General features: G+C 38.0%; 1 protein-coding gene across 10 annotated transcripts in view; it reads left to right on the top strand.

Moving 5' to 3' along the window:
* PPP4R3A (protein phosphatase 4 regulatory subunit 3A) overlaps nucleotides 1–15353 on the top strand; it is a 53359-nt gene extending 38006 nt beyond the window's left edge. For all 10 annotated transcript variants that reach the window (XM_054665792.2, XM_054665793.2, XM_063793079.1 and 7 more), the window contains exons 11-16: nucleotides 1973–2131; nucleotides 7543–7712; nucleotides 10086–10228; nucleotides 10719–10909; nucleotides 11351–11577; nucleotides 14096–15353. In XM_054665792.2, the coding sequence (XP_054521767.1) occupies nucleotides 1973–2131; nucleotides 7543–7712; nucleotides 10086–10228; nucleotides 10719–10909; nucleotides 11351–11577; nucleotides 14096–14206 (1001 nt within the window). In that variant the 3' untranslated portion in view covers nucleotides 14207–15353. The remainder of the gene's footprint in view (nucleotides 1–1972; nucleotides 2132–7542; nucleotides 7713–10085; nucleotides 10229–10718; nucleotides 10910–11350; nucleotides 11578–14095) is intronic.
* Nucleotides 15354–15796: the final 443 nt, after the last annotated feature.

Below are 15796 nucleotides of genomic sequence, written 5' to 3'. Positions count from 1 at the left end.
TTAAGTCAATCTTTTTCGGAGGCAGTTAGTGGGAGGTAGAGGCTGGGAGGACACACCTTTTAAAAAGTAGTAGTCTTTAAAAGTTCAAACCATCAGTTTAACATAGAGGTCTTAATAATTGGTTGGTTGGTTGGTTGGTTGGTTGGTTGGTTGTTTTTATCAAAAGCAACCTGGAGAATTAATGATGTATTTTGAAAAGAAAGGTTCATGACAAAAATGTCCCTAAAAGGCCTGTAATCCCAGCACTTTGGGAGGCCAAGGCAAGCGGATCATGAGGTCAGGAGATCGAGACCATCCTGGCTAACACGGTGAAACCCCATCTCTACTAAAAAAATACAAAAAAAATTTAGCTGGGCGTGGTGGCAGGTGCCTTGTGGTCCCAGCTACTGGGGAGGCTGAGTCAGGAGAATGGCATGAACCCAGGAGGCGGAGCTTGCAGTGAGCCAAGGTCGCGCCACTGCACTCCATCCAGCCTGGGCGACAGAGTGAGACTTCAACTCAAAAAAAAAAAAAAAAAATTTCCCTGAAAGTACTGTAATCAGATAACAGAAACATGTAAAAGAAATAAGATAATTTTTTGTTGAACAATATTTGTATTCAGTTTGCATCTACACTGGTGAAATATAAATAGAAGGCAGTAGCTATGAAAAAATTCATTTTAAAATATTTGTACTCCAGATGTATAGACAGAGCTAGGATTTTTGCACAATATTAAGCTACTTTTATTTATATTGAAGATATGTTAAGGTTTGTTATTTTTGCATTATATTCATTAGAGCTTTAGTGTGCATGTGTTTAATTTAGGAGGTAGTTTTAGGTCTACATTCAGAAATTGCTTATTTAAGCTTTAGGAGTAAATACATTATTTTGTTATTTGAATTTTTTTTTTTTTTTTTTTTTTTTGGAGACAGAATCTTGCTCTGTTGCCCAGGCTGGAGTGTGGTGGCAGGATCTCGGCTCACTGCAACCTCTGCCTCCCAGGTTCGAGCAATTCTCCTGCCCCAGCCTTCTGAGTAACTGGGATTACAGGCGCCTGCCACCATGCCTGGCTAATTTTTATATTTATAGTAGAGGCAGGGTTTTCACCATGTTGGCCGGGCTGGTCTCAAACTCCTGGCCTCAAGTGATCTGCCCACCTTGGCCTCCCAAAGTGCTGGGATTATAGGTGTGAGCCACCACGCCCAGCCTTGAATTCTTAATATAGCATAATTATAGCACTCACATAAAACACAAGTTAAATTTACTTTTTGTGTAACTCCAGAATCAAGTCCATGAAATGTGAATGTCCGTTTTTCTTACCTGCTTTATTCATATTAGGTAAAGCTTGAGGCTTCTTTCCAAACCACATGTTCTATTCCTCCAACCTTTATTAAGATGAGAACTCATTGTGATTTTGTGAAGGACTGTTATAATCTAAATGTGGGAGAATGAAAAAAAGCCTTTCAGAGGCTTGCTGCCTAGTGAGGAGTAAAGATAAGTCAATGATTATAATTCAGTATAGACTCGTTACAAGTAGTAAAGGAGGCACAAAACACACTGGAATCAAGGGAACAGGGAGAGAGAGTAATTGCACCAAAGATGACACGGTGTCTGGCAAAACCTCATATGCTATATCTGTTGGAGAACATGCTAAGATACCTGGTAGAGGGTCCTTGAATTTTGGAATAAGGCAGATACTCTAGATTTGTATCATAACTCTGCCTTACTAACTTTTCCAACTTGGGTCTAGTTAGTTAATAGGCTCATAATGTGAAACAGTTTCCTATAGGGTTGTTAAAATTAAATTAAAAAAAAGTAAAGCACCATTCCTGGCACATGTTAGGCGTTCAGTAAATGCTAATTTCCTCCTCCCTAAAGTTAATATATTTAGGTTAATAGAAGAGATTTTACTTGATTAGAATTTGAGTTCTTACATTTTAGAAGGAAAAATGTTAGTCATTAAATATAATTAGTTGTGTTTTGTTTCTTTTAGATGATTTTCAGACTGCCCAACTATTGGCACTTGTATTGGAATTGTTAACATTTTGTGTGGAGCACCATACCTACCACATAAAGAACTACATTATTAATAAGGATATCCTCCGGAGAGTGCTAGTTCTTATGGCCTCGAAGCATGCTTTCTTGGCATTGTGTAAGTGTTAGAATTATTTATCATCTTTGTATATTGACATGTTGGTATTTTTTACATCTTATTGCCCAAATGAAAAGACCACTGATTACAGGTCAGGAGATCTAGGTCATAATACTAGCTCTGCCACTGATTATGCAGGTTTGCCATGTTGAGCAGGTGTTTTTCTTGACTCTCTTCTTACTTAATATACAGTAAGGGAGTAGAATGTATCTACAGTGTTATATTCCATTACTAAAACAGCACTTTGATCATTTTACCTTGGATATTTTATAGCAGGGGTGACAGACTACAGCTGAGGCCAGATCCAGCCCATGGCCTATGATTGTACAGCCTACAAGCTGAAACATGTTTATGTTTTTAAAAGGTGGCCTGAGAAGAGAGAAATGAATATGGTACAGAGACCATATGTGGCCCACAAAGCCTAAAATATGTACTAGGTGGACCTTTATGAAAACGTTTATAGACTCTTTTAGAGCAATATAGTCTCATAACAAGATTGTTCTTAGACATAAGTTTTTCAAAATGACTTTCACAGTGTTCTTAAGACCCGAGTTTGTTAGAGAAAACCATGTTTCTGAATTGAAAATAGGTTAATCCAGAATGTTCTTTATCAAGCAGCAGCCAGACATCTCAGGTAATGAGTTGCCATATGTAAGTGGTCCTTACTGGTAAGTTGTTAGACCAAATTTAGGGGTACCCTAGAGGTTCTGTAAGAGATTTCTGGTGGTAATTTAATTTTTGCCCTTTGGTTTTTAAAGGTAAGTTTGAGTGTTTTTTGTTGTTGTTGTTGTTTGAAGCAGTCATAGTCATGCACTAATTAGAGGCCTGAATATATATCCATTTTTGCTAATCTTCTTTACTTCATTTCTAATTGTTTTGCTTAATTGATTTTTTAAAAATCCTTAAATCATGTAATTACATATTAAAATAATTATAAATTAAAATTTTATTTTAAATTTATAAATAAATAAATGGCCAGGTGCAGTGGCTCATGTCTATAATCCCAGCACTTTGGGAGGATGAGGCTGGCAGATCACCTGAGGTCAGGAGTTCTAGGCCAGCCTGGGTAACATGGTGAAACCCCGTCTCTACTAAAAATAGAAAGCTGGGTGTGGTGGTGCACGCCTATAGTCCCAACTACTCGGGAGGCTGAGGCAGAAGGATCGCTTGAACCTGGGAGGCAGATATCGCGGTGAGCTGAAATTGCACCATTGCACTCCAGTCTGGGCAACAGAGAGACACTGTCTCCCCACCCAAGAAAAATAATAAATTTTATATTTTATAAAAGCAACATTACTTTCTTTTAAAATTCATTAAACTTCCTATCAGGGCAACATTATATTCATTTTTCTCATATACTATCACAGAAAAAGTGAGAACACCAAGGCCAAGTTTAGAGGGGGAGTTTATAGCTCTTTGACTTGTTCTTTTATGTTGACAATAGAGTTTTGTTCAAGTGTGGAAAAGGGGATTTGAGAGCAGAATGGAAAAACTGAATAAATGAATAAATTGTTTTATTTTACCAAACATATTAAACACAACTATATTTCATTGATTCAAAAAATGTACACTTTTACACATTATCTCTGAAATCAAGATGAGTCTTACAATTAACCCATTTATGCCTAGTCTTCCATTATTGGAATGCTAAGCTTGTGGGAGTTATTTATATCCTGCTTAAGGTCAACACCAAGGTCTGATTTTTTTTTTTTTTTTTTTTTTTACAGAAAAAAATTTGCAACCTCTAGCATGAATGGGTTAATGGCATGTCACTATAATTGGTAGCTTAGTCAGTGGCATCTTAGATTTGATTACTATCTTATATCTGGTGTACTAGGAAAATGAAGATGGTTATGACCTGGACTTGGCCATCAATGGAATCAGTTCATTAGGAGGAGGGAGTCATGTGAAAATCAAAATGCAACAGTGATAAGCACTATATTGAGGTGTGTTTGGATGCATAGTGGAAATAATTCATTATAATTTAATGAGGCAGATGAAAAATTTCACACAATTGGTAACTTGAGTTGTGTCTTGGTCATGAGAGAGTATTGCATTCTTGGTTGAATACATAGTTAAGTTGTTAATTGGGTAAAAAAAAAAATTGTGGCATGTGGACAAAGTATACTTGGTCTTTTTTTTCTTTTTTCCTTTTTTTTTTTTTTTTTTGAGACGGAGTCACTCTGTCGCCTTGGCTGGAGTGCAGTGGCACGATCTCGGCTCACTGCACCTCCACCTCCTGGGTTCAAGCAATTCTCCTGCCTCAGCCTCCTGAGTAGCTGGGATTACAGGAGCGCACCACTACGCCCAGCTAATTTTTGTATTTTAGTAGAGATGGGGTTTCACCATGTTGGTCAGGCTGGTCTCAAATTCTTGACCTCGTGATCCGCCTGCCTCGGCCTCCCAACGTGCTGGGATTCAGGCGTGAGCCATGGCGCCCAGCCTACTTGGTCATTTTTAAAGAGAGTCAGGACAATGCAGCTAAAAGCAAAGGACTTTTCTTTAGTTCAGTTCATCATTTCATTATTTTGCTTGCAGTATTGCAAAGAAAATTTCTCAAAATCTAATGAGAACTTTGGAGAGAATCTTTTAAGTAAATGAAAGTTTATGGTTGGAAACTAAGTATGTTAGCAAAATCTTAGTTATGTTTCATTGTTGATATTTTCCAAACTGAGTCAGGTTATCATTAAACCTAACTCTTTGAAAGGACCTCTTGGTGTACCTCTCTTCCCAGGGTTGAGGATATATAAGTATCTTCCTAACAAAGATGCCTGTCATTAGGAACAAGCTTTTTAGAACTGGCTTTGTAGTATGCAATAGGAGTTTTTACCAAAGATATCTAAGAACTAAAATAAATTTGAGGAAATTTAAGATACTTGTGGTTCTTCTGAAAAAAAGTGTACATTGAAGTATTAGGTATAGTATTTTTTAAAGGAGGGTTTATTGATATTTAAGTTTAGGTGCACATATATAAATGCAGACAGTAATGAGCAATTAAATGTAACAGTTTGGGGATTTAGGGAGCTTTTAATTTTTTTATATTTGCTGCTGCTTAATTATTATACTTTGTCATCTTTAAAGACAACTAGTTAAGTATGTAGGTGTGTCTAGCAATCGTTTCTAAACTCGGTCTTTATAGGCTAGATATCACATCTATCAATTTCCTTGGCCTTATTAAGTTCCTTGGATCTTATACTGTAGCCCTTTAGCTCATGCTTTTATGTTGTTTGAGGGTGTTTTGTTGTTCTTGTTAAAAACATGGAAATCTTAAAAAGGAATGAAATAAAGCTTTATTATAGAGGCATTTATTCAATTATCATTAGTTACAAGGTAAAAAGTCACAAATTTATTACATGAAATTCACGTTTTATAAAGTACAGATAAATAATGTTTTTTAGAGATGATTGAAACTAAGCACAAGAGGTTCCTGGAAATGTTAATGAAGGTTAGAGATGTGAGTGGAAGCAGAATGTGCTTTACATTGAAAATCCAATGGCAGTGCCAACTTGGCCTATCCTAAAAGCTTTCTCCACTCTACTTTGAGTGACTTGACTTACTAGATCTTACTGGTAAAATTTTGAAAGCAGCTTTTTACTCAACAGCAAAGAATAGTGGTTGGATATTTTTGATGCAGGTTTCTTTTAAGGGATGGATTTGAGTGGTAATAATACAAAGTTCTTGATATAAAATGTAAGAGCAAATGGAAATAAGGACCACAACAAAAAGACCACTAGAACCTCCTTCTATCTACCGCAGCAGTTTCTGGATAGAAGTGCTCTGGAAGAAGTGCAGTGGTGCCATCTACATTCCCTTGTCTTAGTGAATTTCAGGAAAGGAGTTTTTCACTCACCTAGGAACTACAGTCAGACAAGAGGGGGGTGTGTGTGTGTTATGGTAGGACACAAGTCTCCACAAAGCCCGCAAAGTTGGAGTACAAATTCTTAAAATAGTAATACTCCTGCCTTAATTATTACAAGTTTAAAATGTGGTCTATTAGCATGAGCTCTAAAGTACTGATTTTTATTCCTAACAAATGGAAATGCCTCAGTAAGTTCCTTTGTCAAATAACCTTAAAAATACAAACTGAAAATATTGTTTTGGGAAAATAAACCCTTGTTAGGCTTTGACTTATCACACAGAAAGATGCCTCTTAGTGTTTAAAATGTCTTAGTTCACCATGAGTATGTTTTTAAAAATATTCAGTAGTTTAAAAAATAAAATGCAATTATTATTCTATAAACTATTTAGAAACTCCCTGCCCAGAGTGTTTCTTAAGAAAGATACACTCTTAAATAAGTTGCATTGTTAAGGCAGTTAATAATCAACTGTACCTAATTGGGCATTCACTTGTGGACCTCTTTTCTGCCAACTAAAGAAAAATTGAGCTGCTTTACTCCTCTGCCTTCCCACCCAGAAACCGTGTCAGCATGGTTGCCTGGCTACCTGCTCATGAAGGACTTGATTAATAGCAAATTGGCAATTTAACGAGCCACTTCCATGATCTCCAAAGAAACCAAAATACAAACACAATATTTAATCTTGCCAACCGAAGACGATGTGACTGCATGAAGTGAGTATGCTTTTTTGCACTGTTTACAATAACTGGGGCATTAACTTACTGATAATTCCATTTAGGTAAAGAGGGCTTTGTTGAAGTCTAGCTGTCTGAGTATATTTGTGTCTTGATGAATGGTGACTTAAGTAACTCCCCATACCTCAAGATGTAAATATACCTTTTAATCTGTAAGTTAAAGCCTAATTAATTATGAAAATGAAAACTAGAAAAAAATTAAAAAGCATACTCGCTACAATAAGCATAGAGGACCACATTTTAAATAACATCCTCTAAATTTATTTTTAAACTATGGCAAGGCAAATTTTGGGTCATGCAGATTTTTGTGGGTTGATGGCCTTTCTACAGCCACATCCACAAATAAATAAAATTCCATGAACTACAATGCAAAATAATAAGAGTGTCCAAAAATATTGAAGATCAAATTATACAGTGGATTGCCCTAATAAAACACTGGTTTTTTCTATTAAGGTGGATATAAAAGGTCATGTTGAATTTTTTCATCTTAAGTAGTGTGATAGGTTCATTCGTTTGTCTTAGCTCTTATTTTAGATGTAAATTACATTTTGGTCATTAGTAACTGGTTTATTTTCAGGATTTTTCTGGCTTTCTAAGACTTGTGTTCTATGATGACATATACTACTTTTAGAAGACATTTTTCTGATAACATTTTCATAATCCTTATCTTTAGGTTCACAGTTCCGGAAGTGCAAACATCATAAATAATTATTGATATGTGTTAAACAGTTTTTTTTGGTTTGATGGTTATTTTTGTTTGGTAAGTCTAAAGTATGGAAGAGTGGTATGTGATTTAAACAACCATGCCTCTGTGTTTCAGGTGCCCTTCGTTTTAAAAGAAAGATTATTGGATTAAAAGATGAGTTTTACAACCGCTACATAATGAAAAGTTTTTTGTTTGAACCAGTAGTGAAAGCATTTCTCAACAATGGATCCCGCTACAATCTGATGAACTCTGCCATAATAGAGATGTTTGAATTTATTAGAGTGGTAGGTTCTGTATTTTTAATTAGAATTTTCGTTTTAATTGTTTGAGAAAATTGAATATGCATTACCTAGTATTTTGGCTTGAGATTATAATATTTGGAGAGATTTAAAAAAAAAAGAAAAGTACCAAAAGCCTGTGAGAGATTTGATTCAAGCTACATCTTACCTCTCAGCAGCTACAAATCTGTTATAGCAGGGGTCCTCAACCCCTTGGCCGTGGACCAGTCCATAGCCTGTTAGGAACCAGGCTGCACAGCAGGAGGTAAGCTGCTGGCAAGCAGGCATTATTACTGCCTGAGCTCTACCTCCTATCAGATCAGCAGCAGCATTATATTCTCCTAGGAGCATGAACCCTTTGGCTAACTGTGAGGTGGAACAATTTCATCCTGAAACCGTGCTCCCCCACTCCCACCCCAGTTGGTGGAAAAATTGTCTTTCATGAAACCAAAAAGGTTAGGGACTGCTGCTTTGTAGGATGGTCACAGTAATCATTTTAAGAAAGCAAAACTACACTTGACAGATAAGCATTTGAATGTGTTTTTCTTAACTTACACATTTCTAAAGACCAATTTCATAATACTCTTTATTCTCTAGTAATGTAATAAGCTAGTGGTTCTCATTGATGCTGTGCAAATTTATCTGGCATGGCTTTTTGTTTTGTTTGTTTCTTAGAGACAGGGTTTTGCTATGTTGCCCAGCTGGGCTCAAACGATCCTCCCACCTTAGCCTCACAAGTAATTGAGACTGGAGGTGCATACCACAGTACCTGGATGTCGTGCTTTTTTAAAAGCTGGGATAAAATAATATAAAACATTAAACTTGCTATTTTAACCATTTTAAAGTAAACATTCACATTGTTGGCAGCCATCACCATTATTCATCTCCAGAACTTTTCTGTAACATGCTTTTTTTGGGGGGTGAGGGAGGGGGGTGGGGACAGAGTCTCACTCTGTCACCCAGGCTGAAGTGCAGTGGCATGATCTCGACTCACTGCGCCTTCTACCTCCCAGGTTCATGCGGTTCTTCTGCCTCAGCCTCTAGAGTAGCTGGGATTACAGACATGCGCCACCATACCCGACTAATTTTTGTATTTTTAGTAGAGATAGGGTCTCACTATTGGCCAGGCAGGTCTCAACATCCTGACCTCAGGTGATCTGCCCACCTTGGCCTCCCAAACTGCTGGGATTACAGGCATGAGCCTCTTCACCCGGCCTGTGACATGCTTTTAAAATACGCATGGCTGTTGTGTGTTCTCTCTTGTAAGTGGGAACTAAACTTTGAGTACACATGGAAATAAAGAAGGGAACAACAACAGATACCAGAGCCACTTGAGGGTAGAGAGTAGGAGAAGGTGGGGATTGAAAAACTACCTATTGGGTACTGTGCTTACTACCTGGGTGATGAAATAAGCTATACACCAAACCCCTGTGACACGCAGTTTACCCATATAACAAATACGCACATGGACCCCCTGAACCTAAAATAAAAATTAATTAATAAAACATATATGTCCATGGCCAGGGATAGTGGCTTATGCCTGTAATCCCAGCACTTTGGCAGGCCAAAGTGGGAGGATTGCTTTAGGCCAGGAGTTAGAGACTAGCTTGGGCAACATATCAAGACCCCATCTCTACAAAAATTTTTTGTTAAAACTTAGCCCCGTATGGTGGTGCATGCCGATAGTCCTAGCTGCTCAGGAGGCTGAAGTGGGAGGATTGCTTGAGCCCAGGAGTTCAAGCCTGCGGTGAGCTATAATCATACCACTATATCTCAACCTAGGTGCCAGAACGAGACCCCATCTCTAAAAAATACACATACCCAGCCCGCACATCAGAATCAGAATCACCTAGGGCAAGACCTGGGCATTTACTTTGTAAAGACCCATAGATAGCTGGGTGCAGTGGCTCGCACCTGTAATCCCAGCACTTTGGGAGGCTGAGGCAGGCGGATCACCTGAGGTCGGGAGTTCGAGACCAGCCTGACCAACATGGAGACACCCCATCTCTACTAAAAATACAAAATTAGCCAGGCGTGGTGGTGCATGCATGTAATCCCAGCTACTCTGGAGGCTGAGGCAGGAGAATCGCTTAAATCCAGGAGGCAGAGGTTGCAGTGAGCCGAGATCACGCCATTGCACTCCAGCCTGGGCAGTAAGAGCAAAACTCCATCTCAAAAAAAAAAGACCCATAGATAAATTGGGGACTACTATAGTAGCCAGTGTACGTTATTCCCATTTTTTATTGTTTGGTTATCTCTAAGATTATGTAGTTTTATTAAATTAAGCTATTTTTGGTGGGTACGAATTGATTAAATTAAGCCTCATCTTGCTAAAATGACATTTTCCTATCATTTTTTCATTACTATTCTTTTCTGTAGGAAGATATAAAATCATTAACTGCTCATGTAATTGAAAATTACTGGAAAGCACTGGAAGATGTAGATTATGTACAGACATTTAAAGGATTAAAACTGAGATTTGAACAACAAAGAGAAAGGCAAGATAATCCCAAACTCGACAGGTAAATTACCATATATTTAAACCTATTCGTTCAGCATCAAGTCGTATGGTAGTGGCTTTATTGTTTATTTGATATTATTTGGCTTGATAAGGAACAGGGAAATCAGCAGATAGCAAATAGAAATTGTAGCTTCCTGTAAGGGTCAGCATAAATGTTTCCCTGAAGATTAGGCTGGTTATTAGTATAATACCTCAGGCATGTATCAGGCTAGATAAGGGGGAAAAAAAAAAGACCAAACAGTGGAAGTGAGGCTTCATGTGTTCAAAATAAAATGAGGATTATATTACTTGCTTTGAATTTACAAGTCACTAAGGTTACAAATTATTATTTAAAATTTTGTACATTAATCTAAATACCTGGATTTACATTGATATTTTAATATTTGTAAATTTCATGTTAATTCCCTATGTTAACAAGTTTAATAAGTCATCTGTAACAGTACAATTAAGTCCATATATGATTGTATTTACTCTTTCTTCTCTACTCATAGTATGCGTTCCATTTTGAGGAATCACAGATATCGAAGAGATGCCAGAACACTAGAAGATGAAGAAGAGATGTGGTTTAACACAGATGAAGATGACATGGAAGATGGAGAAGCTGTAGTGTCTCCATCTGACAAAACTAAAAATGATGATGATATTATGGATCCAATAAGTAAATTCATGGAAAGGAAGAAATGTATGTTGAAAAAAAATGGGCAAGAGAAAATTAAGGCTTTCTTACTCTAGATTTATTCTTATTTCTTGACAAAATGATTATTTGCTTGGAATGTGTGATGGCATAGGGTTTAAAGACTCCATTGCTTTATGGGATGTGACTGAATAGCAGTGTTGTGTAGGCATAGACTTAAGTTTTCTTAATTTGAGTTGAATAAGGAATATACTATTTCAGGAAGGGTAGGGATACTAAATATGATTCTGAAGGTTTCACTTCTTCTCTGGGGTAAGATCCAATGAATGGAATTGTGGTTAGTATTTTGGTAAGCTTCTTTTATAAATTGAACTTCAATGTTTCTACCCAGCATAGTAAGCTAGTTAAATGTGTTTTAGTGTTACCTCATTTGGGGAAATTTAAAAAAGAAGTATGGGGGACGACTATTGACAGTATTCTCATTTTTAGTAAAAGAAAGTGAGGAAAAGGAAGTGCTTCTGAAAACAAATCTTTCTGGACGGCAGAGCCCAAGTTTCAAGCTTTCCCTGTCCAGTGGAACGAAGACTAACCTCACCAGCCAGTCATCTACAACAAATCTGCCTGGTTCTCCGGGATCACCTGGATCCCCAGGATCTCCAGGCTCTCCTGGATCCGTACCTAAAAATACGTCTCAGACGGCAGCTATTACTACAAAGGTACATTTTTGACTCCTATTTTGCCCCCTTTTTTCCCAATTGAAGCTTTCTCAACAATAATTTTGACTAAGATTCCCTTTGGTTACTGCCACCTAGAACTGATTTAACATCCCTGAACTAGAGGATGAGTCCCCCCCACCGCTTGAACTTATATAAAGGTTGAGAAATTCCTGAAAGTTTTTTTTATGACCAATGCAAGTCTGAATATAGTGTGAATTCTCACTTGGGTATTTTGGATTTTAGAACTGAAACTTCAAATTTGTATGTCAAAACATTTACAGAAATGTTCAAGGTTTTCAGTTATTCTTGAATAAATTTTCCTAACTAATACCCAGATAAAGCCTTTGTGGGGAAATGATAATCTAAATATCTGGATACTTCTAACTTTACTTTGCCAGTTAAGGTTTGTTAAGAAAACTAAACATCTACTATCACTAACATTTCATATAAGAAAGGAACAAGGGCTGGGCACGGTGGCTCACGCCTGTAATCCCAGCACTTCGGGAGGCTGAGGCGGGCAGGTCACGAGGTCAGGAGATCGAGACCATCCTGGCTAACGTGGTGAAACCCTGTTTCTACTAAAAATACAAAAATTAGCCAGGCGTGGTGGCGGGCACCTGTAGTCCCAGCTACTCTGGAGGCTGAGGCAGGAGAATGGCATGAACCTGGGAGGCGGAGCTTGCAGTGAGCCGAGATCACTACTGCAACAGCGAGACTCCATCTCAAAAAAAAAAAAAAAAAAAAAGGAACAAAATCTTAAGAAAAAATGTAGAAAACATGCAATCTCAGAATAAAACCAGTTTTGGGGGCTCCTTATGCCAACCACCCTTTTCTTTTGAGACATAATATATTGATTATTGGGCTAGCAGACTAGCAGTTAAAAGACTGGCATTTGGGAATCACTGATCTAAATCAGACACGTAATGCCCATTCAGTCTTTTTTTTTTCTGGCGTGAGCTGGAGACTCCTGACGGCTAAGAAGTGAATCTGAGACACGCTGAAATGAAGAGGCAGGCTTGAGAGCAGAGCAGTGTGAATTTTTCCCTTAGCATCGAAATCAAGCAAGCGGCAGCCGGGCGCAGTGGCTTACACCTGTAATCCCAGTGCTTTGGGAGGTCCAGGCGGGTGGATCACGAGGTCAGGAGATCCGAGACCATCCTGGCTAATACGGTGAAACCCCGTCTCTACTAAAAATACAAAAACATTAGCCGCCTGTGGTGGCGGGCGCCTGTAGTCTCAGCTACTCAGGAGGCTGAGGCAGGCGAATGGTGTGATCCCGGGAGGAGCTTCCAGGGAGCTGAGATGGCGCCACTGCACTCCAGCCTGGGCGACAGAGTGAGACTCCATCTCAAAAAATAAATAAATAAAGCAAGCGGCAGTGGTTTCTGGTGAAGGAGCAGGGCTAAAAGGAAACCCAGATGAAATGATGAGGAAGAGTCAGGGTAGAACTGCTTTCCTAACCTCTAATAAATAGAAAAAGCCTGTCTCCCCTCATTTCTGGTGGTCTCTTTATCTGCTGCAGTTTTCATTTTGGTACTTTTTTTTGACAGAGTCTCAGTCTGTCACCCAGGCTGGAGTGCAGTGGCGTGATCTTAGCTCACTGCAATCTCCACCTTCCAGATTAAAGCGATTCTTGTGCCTCAGCCTCCCGAGTAGCTGGGATTACAGATGTGCACCACCACACCTGGCTAATTTTTGTAATTTTATTAGAGACAGGGTTTCACTATGTTAATTAACAGGCCAGGCTGGTCTCAAACTCCTGTCCTCATGTGATCCCTCCGCCTCAGCCTCCCAAAGTGCTGGAATTACAGGCACGGGCCACGTGGCCATGCTCAGCCTCATTTTTATACTATTTTAGACTTTATGTTTAAAACAATTTTAATATGCTATTAAGTCTTGAAACAAACATTTTTCATTCATTTTCTAACTCCTGGGTAATTTGCTAGGATTATAAACTAAAATTTTTTTGCTTTAGTTTGGGTGCAGTGGCTCATGCCTGTAATCCCAGCACTTTGGGAGTCCAAGGTAGGTGGATCGCCTGAGGTCAGGAGTTCAAGACCAGGCTGGACAACATGACAAAACCCTGTCTCTAGTAAAAATACAAAAATTACCCAGGCGTGGTGGCGGGCGCCTGTAATCCCAGCTACTCGGGAGGCTGAGGCAGGGAGAATTGCTTGAACCCGGGAGGTGGAGGTTGCAGTGAGCCGAGATTGCACCATTGCACTCCAGCCTGGGTGACATTAGCGAGACTCCGACTTGGAAAAAAAAAATTTTTTTTGCTTTAATTCTAATTAACTCAAAGTTTTCCCTTATTGTAAAAAAGTATGCATGTTTATTACAGGAAATTTAGAAAATATGTAAACATAATGAATGAATTGAAGTTTAACACAGTCCCACCACCCAGAAATAACCACCGTTACTATGTTGGTAGGATCTATTTTCTTTCTCCAGCCAGAAAACACCAGCGTTTTTATATGTTTTGTTTTCTGTTCTTTAAATAATCCTTATTTCTTAACAGGGAGGCCTCGTGGGTCTGGTAGATTATCCTGATGATGATGAAGATGATGATGAGGATGAAGATAAGGAAGATACGTTACCATTGTCAAAGAAAGCAAAATTTGATTCATAATAATGGCAACGGCCTAGGATCAGTACCTGTTGAAAAAAACTGGTTCTCCACCCCTCCCCCATATAAAATCCACAACAAAGCGCAGTGGTCTCTTGTGAATGACTGACACAGATCAGCCTCTTACACTTGACTTCTGCTCATCAAGTGCCAATTCAATGGAGCAGGAGGAGGGGATATCATACATTTAGGGGAAAGACTTAAGCCTTTGAGCTCTCCAGCTTGGACCACACATTGCCCTTTTCTCAGGGAAGGAAATGGAAACAAAAAGCCAACAGGGCAGGGGTTTTGTAAGTGGAACTCTGGATTGACTGGTCAGTTGCTACAATCAGAATATGCTTTCTTGGACCATGTTTGAGACTCAGAAGAATGGGCCTTTCTGCCATAATTCTTCACTAGTCAAGAATGCCAGCAGTTTCTTTGTATAAAGAGACCTGCCTTTAAAATCATACATTCTGAACATTTTAGTCAAGCTACAACAGGTTTGGAAAACCTCTGTGGGGGAGGGGCGAGTATAAAGTTTTCCTCTTTTTTAACTGTTCCCTTTGCCCTTCAAACTGCAGATTTTTTTTTTTTTTTAAGTGGGGACTTCTCCCTACTTGATTAAAGATTGAGTGGAATTCTAGATGTGGTCATTTGTGTCATAATTTTTTTGTTTTATTTTTTGATTTTTTTTTTTCCTCCCCTGAGTGTATGCTTAGTTGTTGAGTATATATATTTGGGACCATTAAAACTTTTTTTGATGTAATATAACCTAACGTTGTGCTGGTACCTGTTTTACCATGTGTAATTTTTGTTCTACATCACAGTTCTTAATTTGTTTAGAGTTTTATGAAAGATGGTATAGTTTTTATTGACAAAAGCAAAGTAATCTTACAACTATGTGCATACAAAAGCAATACTATTTTGTGACTAAATATTTTATATTAAAATTTACATCAGCAACTGTCTTGAGAATTCAGGGAAATAGAATGGAATTTAAAACTTCAACAGTTTTGTTAAATCTAGAAACATGAAATTAGTATTCCAAAGAGATTCTGAAATTTCTTTTCTTGGGGAAATGACGGTACATTAAATCAAAATTGAGGATGGATGATTTAAAAACATTTGACTTTTGAATAATAAAAAGAAAAGTGAAGAGTAAGAGAAATTGTATTAGTTGTATGTTTCTTGTTTTTGTTTTTAACTACTCCCTTTGGAATACCAGTTTGACTTGTAAGTGGTGGTTTCTAAATAAATACCTGGCCAGAGGACCATCACCTGTCACCCTATTAAAACAGTATTTTTAAATAGGTTCTTTTTGTTGTCTTAGATGTGATCAAATTATTTCAAGGAAAATGAAAATAATTCTACTTACCCTCAGTTTTTAAAGTGAAGAGTTTAGAACTTAAGAATATATTTTCAAATGTGAATAAAACTTCATATCCAGGAAAGGGTGCTATTTTAAGTATCATATACTTTAAGAGTATCTAGCAAGCGCTGTGTGCTTCTCTGTCTTGTTTATTCCTCAGTAAATTACAATGGTGGTACCAAAAACAAGACTATACTGCATGGTTGGATAGAAAACCAGAAAGTGTCAACTTGCTACAGTCA

Source organism: Pan troglodytes, chromosome 15 (assembly GCF_028858775.2).
Source record: "Pan troglodytes isolate AG18354 chromosome 15, NHGRI_mPanTro3-v2.0_pri, whole genome shotgun sequence".
Classification (NCBI taxonomy): Eukaryota; Metazoa; Chordata; class Mammalia; order Primates; family Hominidae; genus Pan; species Pan troglodytes.
Note: the sequence above shows the minus strand (reverse complement) of the source record. Positions and strands in the feature narration are given on the sequence as shown.